At 43.8% G+C, this 11,175-nt stretch overlaps 2 protein-coding genes across 2 annotated transcripts; one reads left to right on the top strand and one right to left on the bottom strand.

Moving 5' to 3' along the window:
• The first annotated feature begins 2,671 nt into the window (after positions 1-2,671).
• Positions 2,672-8,458, top strand: LOC117860999 (plant UBX domain-containing protein 8). Its single transcript, XM_034744449.2, has 11 exons — positions 2,672-2,886; positions 4,669-4,730; positions 4,830-5,355; positions 5,431-5,514; positions 5,601-5,710; positions 6,015-6,255; positions 6,352-6,540; positions 6,610-6,774; positions 7,161-7,304; positions 7,383-7,439; positions 8,120-8,458. Exons 1-11 carry the CDS (start codon positions 2,803-2,805, stop codon positions 8,231-8,233), a joined length of 1,776 nt encoding a protein of 591 aa, XP_034600340.1. The 5' UTR covers positions 2,672-2,802; the 3' UTR covers positions 8,234-8,458.
• A 425-nt stretch (positions 8,459-8,883) lies between these two features.
• On the bottom strand, positions 8,884-9,808 carry LOC117861000 (non-specific lipid-transfer protein C4). Its single transcript, XM_034744450.2, has 2 exons — positions 9,226-9,808; positions 8,884-9,114 (listed from the first exon to the last, which is right to left on the bottom strand). The coding sequence occupies exons 1-2, from the start codon at positions 9,509-9,511 to the stop codon at positions 9,107-9,109; spliced, it is 294 nt and encodes a 97-aa protein (XP_034600341.1). The 5' UTR covers positions 9,512-9,808; the 3' UTR covers positions 8,884-9,106.
• Between the last annotated feature and the right edge of the window lie 1,367 nt (positions 9,809-11,175).

Genomic DNA, 11,175 nt, shown 5'->3' with positions numbered 1-11,175 from the left:
TCGGCCGTGACCCTTTATATTTATAGGGTGGGGAGGTCTTACCCTAGTAGGATTCGAAGATTACATAAATCCCGTGTCAAAATACAACTCCTAACTCGGACTAGGCTGGGAAGACCGGTCAGACCGCCCATCCAAACCGGTCTGACCGGTCAGCCCAGGGCTGAATCTTGTCGAAGTCATAACTCTCTCATCCGGACTTCAAATTAGGCGATCCACATATGAATTTCGATCGTCTCGATGAGCTCTACGCAATGGTGAAGTCCAATCTGCATTTTGAGCACTTTGTTCAGGCCGGTCTGACCGGTTTGGTGACCGGTCTGGTTTGCCAGATCGGCTGCAGGACCAATAACTAGTCAGACCGCTTCAGTAGACCCGTCAGACCGGTTGGCTTTGTCATATCAGCCATGTATGCTACTTTTGATATCGTTACAGGTGCTGATTAATCCTTTTTAGCAAAATTACGTCCGGAGCATCCAAAACGGCTATTTTGTCCTGCACAACTCATATTCAAGCCGAACTTGCAAAATACCAAGAGTTAGTACCAAGTAATTCTGGTCTGAGCCTCACATATCTCGGGCCGTGCCACTTTTGGGCATTAACAGGCTCCTTGGATGATAATGTTGAATCCTTTTTATCACAGGATGACATGAATCCTAGGGATAACTTGGGGCGCTGCATGGATGCTAGTAAAGGTGTGTTTTTGTTTCCTTCTGGTACCTGGTTTGATTTTAATTTATCCTTGAGAGAGTGAGCTATTATCCATGATATCAATATTTCCTTATGCCTGTTATATTCTAGCATATTATCCTCCTTTTTTAAGAAAAATGTATTGCTTTTGTTTTACTTTGAAAAATGTTTGTCATTTCATCTATTCACTGGTTAGGTAAGAAAATACCTCCTTAGCTGATCATTATTCCTAATGACCTATTGCATTCTATTTTTGCTACTGGCATTTTACATCAAAGCATATTATACTTGTCTTGGCCGTACGAAAGCAAAATGTATGAAAGTATACTTTTACTTCATTGTATTATTTTTTCCGACGTCCAGTGCATACCTGAAGATCTGTTTGTTCCAGGATTTGGAATTTCTGAGGTTGCAAAAGCACGTGCAAGTTCAATCAAAGTTGGTTGTAGAAGTCCCTTGCAGGTTGGTTGCCAAGGATGCTAATATCTTCTGAGTGTTGAGGATGCATGTCCATCTTGTTATAGCTACATGCTACATTCTTGTAATGCTGGACCTGGAGTCCTGGACGTGTCACCTTTGCGTTCGATCGTGTGATGTGTGAATCAAGTTGGGTTTGCAGTGCAGTTGGGCCTTGTCTCGCCAGTATGGTCGAGTCCTTCCTTTTTGTGCTAGGCCCAAGTATGGCATATGGGATGTTGTACCATTTCCAATTTTCCATGTTGAGTCAACCGCCCAGGCATAAAGTTACTGCTCCAGGAGAAATACCATGCGTCAACTGCCCAGGCATGCGCCAGGCCGTGCGAGCAAACCCCTCCAATTTTCCAGGTTGCTTCCAAACAGTGATGGGGGAGAGGGGTCAGAAAAACCCTCTGGTGGAAGGGATTTCAAAATCAGGGAAAATCCCTTGAGGGGTATTTCTTCCCTAGGCTAATTAGCCCTATGCTTTCAAAGGAGCCCTGAAGGAAAATCCCTGTAGGGGTATTTCTTCCCTAGACTAATTAACCCTATGCTTCCAAAGGAGCCCTTAGATGGTTCAGTTTTCCATTTTTGTGCCTGTGTGTTTGTGGATAGCAAGACCAGCTTGCTCGTCTTGTGCCTGAGTTCTCTATGGTTACGTGAAGTACAAATGTTCCTGAATTGTAACCTGAGCTTGTAACTGTGGATTTCGCCGCAATTCTTATATTGATTTCGCCAGCATTGGCTGCTGACTGCCGAACAGTGTAAAATCATCCTCACAATCTGATTGACAGACATTGGCTGTGTCTCTAAACTTTGATAATTGTTGAAGGACAACACACAATCTATACATTTTTGAGTGTGTGAGCCTGAAGATCGCCAGCGTACGTACAGATACCATGTGCTGAGATTCAACCAACTGATCGTATAACTGAAGGAGGATTAGGCTCAATCGTACTGGATTTGTAAGTGGAAATGAACAAAGCCTTTATGCCAATCTCAATGGCCGATGTCAAAATTCGATATCCAAACATCTGCAGAAAACTCATGTGTATCTGCAGTTTGCTGGAGAAGACAGAAGAGTGTGTGTAATTTGAACTTTTCTCCTCGATAGCAAGAGTATCCAGCTCTTGAAATTGACGAAGCCAAAAGGATCTTTTTACCGAATTCTCCTCGGTGCAGCAAGGCATATACCAGTCAGTGGTGGCTACAAATGCTTTCAGCCTCACCAAAGCCTCCTCCATTGCTTCGCGAAGAAGCACAACGCCTTTCCTTCCTCCTCGTCCTCTCCCACGGCATACTTGCTTCGCAAGATGATGGAAAAGCCAAGCCGTCGATGGTGTTTTACGCTAATGCCCCTACGCCCTCCGGGTACACGCGCGAATCCATCGCTAGGGCTCTCGAGGGTACGGGCGTCTTTTCCGGTGCTTATCGTTCTCAGCGCGGCCCACGGCCCGCAAGAGAGGAGAGCAATAAGAAAGCACCACATCGCCCGCACTTGAATTAACACGCACGGCTCCGTCCGCTGCTTCGCGACTCCTCTCCTCTCCTCTCCTCTCCCCTCTCCTCTCCGCCGCGGCCCGCGACCTCCTCGCCGCCGCCGCCGCCGCGTCGCCGGGGAGTTCCGGGCCCGCGCCCGGCGCCGGCGCGCCTCCCGCCATGGCGCGCCCGCCGCAGGAGGCGATCGACACCTTCGTCAGCATCACCGGCGCCGACGAGGCCGCCGCCGTCCGCGCGCTCGAGGTGACGACGCCTCCCCGCCCTCCCGGACCCCCTTCTCCACCCATTGGTGCTACGGACCCGTGCGTTCGGGGATTCGTTGCTTCGGTTTAGGGTTGGGCTTCGGCTTCTCACCGCGTTGGGGGTGATTAGATGGCGATGCGGGGCTGCGGCGGATGGGTTTGAGATGTGCGATTTGAGCCAGGGTTTCATAGGAGTGATTGGAGTTCGCTTCGCTGTGGTTTTAGGGGTGCCAAAAATAGCGGAATTTTCTGGGAGTGTAATGCATAAGGGAGGCGGTTTTCTTGTTGTGCTGTGAATTGTGGTTGATTTCTAGTTCTGCATTTGTGTGGTGTGAAGTGCCGAAGCTTCACTGGATCAGGGTCGCAGTACAGAGTGGATGATCGGATCTCGTATCATTCTGCAACTGTGAATTGTTGTTCCTTTATCATCTAGCAGGAGAACCAAGTTTGTTTCTGTTAAATTCCGTTTGGACCTCATGTTCCAGAATGTCGGATCGTGTTGATTTGGTGTAGGAGAGGGAAAGCACTTGTTTAGATGTTTGTTTATGCCGGGTCTGTCTGTTGTCTACTGGCTGGCAGGCTTGCATTGTTCCTTCTTTATCTGTGTCATTAGTCTTTGGGATTCATCGGACCTGTTAGTGTTTGAAATGTAGAGTTGGAGTGCTGATTGAAACACTGCAGTATATTTCAAAATGCTGGAGTGCGTTGAGGCATCCTTAGTGGGTTCTTTCAATCACTCGCGCGAGTAAAGCGTCAAGAAAAAAATCATTCAAAATTTACCATCCGTTTTGCCTTTTTGAAGAAAATCTGATGCCCTGGGATACTGCCTATTGTAGGCATATGCTTGATTTTTCTTTTTGAAGCAACATTATTTTTCTGTTTGTTGTGATGAAGTCTTAATGACATTTGTGCATCTTAGTTATTCTAGAGCTTTCATTTATGTACTTAGCAGACTCCTCAGAAGGAACTTTGAACAGCTACTTTTTAAATGAAACATAGATGTGAATCCTTATCCAAGTACTCCCTCTGCTTTTAAAATTGATGATGTTTAGGACAAGCTACTTAGAGCTTGCCCTAAACATTATATATTGAAAACAGAGGGAGTAGTATGTTTTTTCATGCTGTGTATTGAAAACAGTATCTTCCATTTTAATACATGAAATGAAATATATGACTGAACCAATGTTCATGGCTCATCTCCATCCATGTTTAACTTTTCTTCTTGTTGAGTATCATGCTGTGATTTCTGCCCAGAACCTGCAGCTGATTTGTCTTTGATCTGATGGTGCGTTCCGAATTGTGATCTACAATTTGAATTGAATTATTTCTGGCTCTGTGACGATGATGAGCTCCAGTTCATGTATTTCACATATCTGTTTATTTAGTATCTCTGTCAGCTATTTTTTGCTAGCCCTGTGAGCTATTCTCTGTTCATCCTTGTTGTTGCATGTTAAATATTTTTTGCTAGCCCTGTCAGCTATTCTCTGTTCATCCTGGTTGTTGCATTAGCGCTTGGTAATTTTAACTTGAGTAAAAGATAAGAAGCTCGTGTCAATCAAGTACCTCCTCTGATCGCAAATATAAGTCATTTAGGGTGTGCCATTGCGTCAAATGTGACACTTTGACTAGCGATTTCTATGAAAAATATGTTATTTCAGATAAAAAAAGGAATTACCATCCAGTGTGCTGCATTTTAACCTCTTAATGTTTCGAACTTAAATAAAAGACAAGAAAGTAGTATCCCTGAAGATAGATACAATGGCTGACCTTCTTTTTCCCTCAGGAACATGGTAACGATCTAAATGGAGCTGTGAATGCTTATTTTAATGAGGGGGATAGGTCCACGTATGTCTTTCTTCTCTTGACTTTTATGCATTTGTTGTCATGATATTTTTTTGCTGTTCCATTTGACATGACTGAGATGCTCAATTGAATGATTTTCAGCACCAGAATCAATCAAAATCCTGTACCTGCCAGTGTTGATGACATGGAGCTGGATGAACCACTTGATCCCATGTTTAACAGACCTTTGTTCCCTAGAACTTTGGGCAACCCTTTTGAACTTTTGGGTCCAGGTTTTGCCGACATAACTGCTGCTGATATATTTGGACGTGGACCTCAGGTTACACATCCTAGGGAGGTGAGGCAGGTACCTATTGAAGTTAAGGACACCAATACTCAAACAAGCAGTTCTGGTCAGGGTCCGGTTATTGAGGATGTTACTGGACGCGAATCTTTCTATGGTCCAGAGGTTCATGGGACTGTTATAGTTGATGAAGATGATGAAGACTTGCCATCAACACCGTCTGCTCATGATCCTAATATCCCAAGCAGCACTTCACACCCAAACCATTTCATGCCAAGTGCTCCTCCACCAGTTAATGTTAGCGACTATAACAATGATATAGAAGAGGAGATGATCCGGGCAGCAATTGAAGCTTCAAAAAGGGAAGCTGAAGGCATGACAAATGTATGCTTCTGGTTTTGGATCTGTCAAATTTCCATCTGACTAAACAAAATTTTGAACAAAATCCATTGTACGCAGGATCTAAATAGTGGTGAAACTGAGAACACGTCACGTGGCAGAGGTGATGATGAGCTTGCTCGGGCAGTTTCTTTGTCCTTGGAGGTAGGTTTTTAACTCCTAAGATATAGCTCTGTATTTTTGTTCATATATCTATATATCCTCAATATGTTCTTTAATGTGACTATCAGACAGCGGAGCGAGAGAGAGCTCTGCGCCAAGAGGGAATGCATGTAACGGATCCTTCTCCTGATTTATCTGATAAAGAAGACACTGAAGGAACAAGTGGGATGAATGAAAGGTGAATATATATGTATTTTTAAAATGTGTAGAACAGTGATAGCCCTAAATCACATATATATTTTTTGTAACATCTAGAATAGTGGAAGTATGTGGGTTATTCATAAAAAAATAATGGCTCAATTTCTATTCCCCTATCATTTCTTGAGTTTTTTTTTTGGTATCGTGCAGTTTGCATAGAAGCCATTCTGCCTTGCAGTATATGATATTCTTTCACTGTCTATGTGCGCCACTTTCATGCAATTCTTTAAGCGAACCTTTAGCAATAAACCTAGTTTCCTCATACATGTCCTTTCTCATTGTAGGCAAGGACTTACCACAGGTAAAGTTGGAACTTCTGAGCAAACTGTAGATGGAGAGAACTTCCAGGAGGACATTGAAGATGATGACGAACAACCTTTAGTTAGGCAACGTTCTAGACGTGTCCGAGGCAGAACTACTGATCCAGTGGAAGTGGTGCAAATGGCAGACAGTCCTCCCTTGAGTCCTCAGCCTCATAATATTCAAAATGACCATCAGCATAATGGCGGTTTCCCTTCAGAAGAGGTATTCTGTTCCCCTCATGCCTCTAGGATGAGCTATAGTTTCTGCAAATTGTAGTTTCATCACAACTCACGCTGCTGTTTGAACTTCCTTGAAAAGTGGGGTGGCATTTCTTCCGAAGAGCATGATGAAGCTGTTATGCTTGAGGCTGCAATGTTTGGTGGGATTCCTGAAGGAGCACCGTATCCATTTTCCTTCCCAACCCGTGGACGATCAACCCACTATCCCCGAGTAGCACGTCCTCCATCACCAGCATTAACTGCACAGCGGTTGTTAAGGGAACAGCAGGTATTGAGCAGTATTCATCTGCTGGATTATCACAAGTATTGCATATGACTACCAATATTTCAATTGCAGGACGATGAGTATCTTGCAGCCCTCCAAGCTGATCGAGAAAAGGAGTTGAAGGCTGTGGAGGAGGCTGAGCTCCGCAGGGCCGAGGAAGCTGCAGCAAGAGAAGCTGCTCTTGAACGGCAAAAGAAGGAAGAGGAGGAGAAGCTAAAGAAACAGCGTGAGGAAGAGGTACTTTAGTTACCACTATCAAATTGCACAGAACAGGATGAGATGGGTGCATTTACCACACGTGGATGATTTTATTGGCCCAGGAGCATATATGGTTGATTAAATTGCAATTGGGATGGGCTAATTGTAGAAGTGGGTAATGCATACAATCTGCTTAATATCGTGAAACATATTATAGTGTATTCGCAAGTCTTACCAGGAAAGTCTTCGCGACCTATTGTTGATGCTTAACTAGAAGATGTCTATAATTTAGCAAAAGAATGATAACCAGAAGATTGATTTCCTTCTGCAGTTAATGCTGAATCTTGTTAGGTCTGTATTCTCCAAAGTTTTTGTTGTTTTACTAGCAATAATGTCTTGCCTTTTTTGTGTTTATGTGAAAATAGGAGTTAGAGTCCGAGCTTGCAGCCAAACAAGCTTCACTACCAAAGGAGCCACTACAAAATGATGAGGGGGCAGTCACAGTGGTAGTCCGCATGCCTGATGGTAGTCGCCGAGGACGGCGCTTTCTCAAATCCGACAAGCTTCAGGTGAGGAGCTTTCAGTTGCCAGAATCCCTACTGAAGTGCTTCATTATACCTGCTTCTAATCTTCTGGAACTGTTGCAGTATCTTTTCGATTTCATAGACATCAGCAGGACTTTCAAACCAGGAACTTATAGACTGGTAATTCTGATTCACTTCTTTCAACAGTACTGTATATTTGCAAAACAATATCAGATATTCAGATCAGTGCAGTTACAGTCAGCTGGTTATTCGCACTAGCACCAAGAAAGAAAAAAACACTACTGTTTCTGAATACTTTTGCAGTACCTTTTTCTTTGGCTACATCACTTTGCAATTTCGATGGTACCTCTACATTTGAACACATGGCTCCTTTCGCTTATTGGAATTTGAATTATTTTATCGGACCATTTTGAATTATCTATGTGGCTATAGTGAAATATCCTGTTAAGTTCTTGATTATCTTCTACACTTGTTAATTGTTATAGACTTGTATCATCAATTGCCCTGGTGGCTGTCAAGTAGTCAGGTCACTAGCAAGTTGAGATAGTACTATACACTAGAGACAGGTCACTGATAGCTGCATGGCACGACCAACCATTTTTTGCTTTTACTGTACAAGGATAGTTATTTTTGCAGACACTATAGTTCATCGTTGCATTTTTAGCTGATCAGCTGGTCGGGTTATTGTTGTTTTCTAGCATTGACTATTGAGTGATGGCACTGAGCGAGCCTTATTAAGAGGATACATGAGTCATAGTTCTACATATAATTTGTCGTCTGTGTCTGCCCCTTCCTGTTCTTGTAACTGTTACTGAATTTTTTGACTTTTTGCTGGGCAGGTGAGATCTTATCCCAGGCGTGCATTCACTGATGGGGAGAGCCAGATGTCATTGAGTGATCTTGGTCTGACTAGCAAGCAGGAAGCTCTGTTCCTAGAAAAGATTTCAGGGTAGAAATATGCACTTCTAAAATTATATGTTGCGTGTTCATGAAAAATACTGTAGTGCTTGGATGATAGTAACTGTTGATCCCGTGGCCATCTTTTGTGGTGTGGAACGTTGGTGTTTCATTTTCACTGACTCCTGTCGGTTCGTGTAACACTAGTCTCATGGCCACTTTGAACGTGCCGTCAGGATGTATATACAATTCTACATTCAGAGGAACGTTAATTTCCTGCAGTTTCATGGGTGCATGTGCGGTTGTTGTGGGGAATTGGTTTAGATCATTAGTTATTGGTCTGCCTGGCCTGCATTCTTACGTAATGTTACGGCGATTGTCAATGTCACTCAGATACTAGTACTAGTTTGCCACAGAATCGGTTGCGTTGTATGCATGCTGTGTGGCTGTGTAAGTTTTGGTTGATTCCCGTTGTTCCAGTCTCCGGATGATATTCAATTTGTCATGAATAGGCATCGAAATGTAGAGGCGGAAATCAAAGGGAAGCACGAGTGCACAATAGAAAGAAGCATATTTGAAGCGAAGTGTTTTAAATTTTGTTTTCAGCATTTTTTTGGTCCCGTCAAAATGACTGAAATTCGTGAAAATTTCGGGCGAAATTTGAGTTAAAAAAAAGTAGATCAAGCATCGATAGCATTCAACCATCTGATCAAGCATGGTTTCACTTTATTTTTTTCACTGAGATTGGTAGCAAAGCAGTCTGAACTCTGAATATTGAAACGAAAACGACGACGACGTTGGACGTGTGACAGGCGGCTGGCGACGCCGGCGGTCAGGCCGAAAGCTGGTGGAGCTCGATTGCTCTCGCTTCTCGCCATGGATCACGTCTTATTCCTCTCCCTTGCTTTGCAGCATCCTCGTCTCATTCCTCAGGCAGCTGCACGCACGAACAGAGAAGAAAGCCATAAGATTGAACACATCGATAAAAGCTTCACTAGCAGCGTGATGCAGTGGCAAAAAGACTGAATTGTAGAAGCTTGGTGCTTACAGCAGTTGACTGGGGCGAGGCTGCAGCGTCCGGGCAGGCTGTTGATGATGCCCATGGTGCTGCAGGCGCACTCGTGCGACACGGCGCTGAGCGCGCCGCAGCAGTCGGCGCTGGGGTCCGGCGCGCCGGGCACCAGGTACGCGCGGCACGCCAGGAGCCGGTTCAGCTGCGGCACGCACTGCCCCACGCCGCCGCCCTGCGCCTCTGCCACGCCGGCGCCGAGGCCGAGCGCCACCAGGACGACGAGGCACGCGGCGAGGACGACGGACACGCCTGGCGTTGCCATTGCTGCCTGCTGTGATCTTCTGGTGTTGTTGGCTTCTTGCTCCGCTGCTGCTGGTGGTTTGCTGTGCGTGGGTTGTGCTGCCGAGTGCGGCGCTATTTGTAGGTGTGAGTGTGACTCGTGAGTGCGCAACGGTGCAGGGCGGCGACCTTTGCGTGGCTCACCTACGGAGCAGCCGAGCCGGCGGCGCTTGCGCTTGGGAGCGGCGGGAAGCAAAAGCGGGAGTGAGCGCTGCCACGCTCGTGTGAGCCAACCGAACACGAGGGCGCCCCCGGCGTGTCACGCAGCGAGCTCTCTGCCTTTTTTGCCCGTTCATCTCGGCCAGTGTGACAAAAAAGTTTTTAAAACCGGAGCAATTTAAAAACCAACAGCTATCTTTACCCATGTTGCAAACAATATAGATTTTTGTTACATAGTGTCGCAGAAATCCGCAACTATTTTAACACTTTGTTGTAATAAAAAAATATCTTTCTCACTGTACCTAACACCACATGTTATATAGAGTGGAGCCGTGGAGGTTGAGGGGTGGCACTATTACGACAAATCTACTGTTTATTGCAACTTTGTGCAAATGGCACCGAAAGTTTACTCTCCCCTCATCAATTAATATAAGGCACATTTTAGAATAAGAAAATATTCGAATAAATTTTTTATCATTGATTTCTCTTACAATATACTATTAATTGATAGAAAATCTATATCATGATAAATTAAGAAGTAAATCAAATATGAGTGTATGAATTATAATTCGAATAATTTTTAGTTAAATTTAACAATGTTTGATTTAAAAAACAAAATATGCATTATATTGTTGGACAGAGGGAAGTTTTTCCCTCATATTCATAAACGAGAATGGAAACACGATGGTGTTTGTTGTTTAGAAGCAAACAGAGAGAGGTAAGAGACCAACAATATAAAAGTTATTTGGCATAGTTAATGATAATAATGTTGATAAAGAAACATCAGATCTAGAAATATAAAATTGGAAAGTCATCTAGCAAGAGGGACCATTTCGCGCGGCAAGGCCGTGCAATGTTCTAGTTATTCATAATATGCCTTGAGCTCTGCTTTGGTTTTAATGACGAAGTGGAAGTTGGTTTTAGTCTTATGCATTTAGTGTTAGTCTTATATTGATTTTTTTTCTTTAAAATTTAGGTTCCTGGTGACACTAAAATCTTCAATTATGTATATGAAGAAATCCGCCGTTCAGTGGTGAGTCTAATGATAGATGAAGTGGAAGCTGGTGCTGGATTTATTGTCCACATAAGCCCCAATCTCATTGTTGTTGTAGAGCCCTCTTCGTGCACATGGGACCTAGGGAACAAGAGGATCATTGTTTCGTTCTTTGGTGGTACTAGATAATACAATGATGATGATGTAGTACATCTCAACAATGGAGGGTTGGATTTGCTTTTTATTGGAGTTCTTTATGGTGGGTGGACACAAGCAAGACTAGGTCAACTTGGAGAAGGAGAAAGTGAGACCGTCCTTACGATCGTATCTCTTGTGAGCTACAATGGCCACTGGCAAAGGACTTATACAAGTCATATCATGTAAGTGTCGCAAGTGTTGTTTATTATGAAAAGGTTTTATTTTGAAGTTTATTATGATTGACTTACTAGATTTATTAGGAAATTTATTGTCTTTTCGTGCTTGCAGTTGGCCAT

Source organism: Setaria viridis, chromosome 6 (genome assembly GCF_005286985.2).
Source record: "Setaria viridis chromosome 6, Setaria_viridis_v4.0, whole genome shotgun sequence".
Lineage (NCBI taxonomy): Eukaryota > Viridiplantae > Streptophyta > Magnoliopsida > Poales > Poaceae > Setaria > Setaria viridis.
The sequence above is the reverse complement of the archived record's forward strand: the minus strand, read 5'-3'. Positions and strand labels throughout refer to the sequence as shown.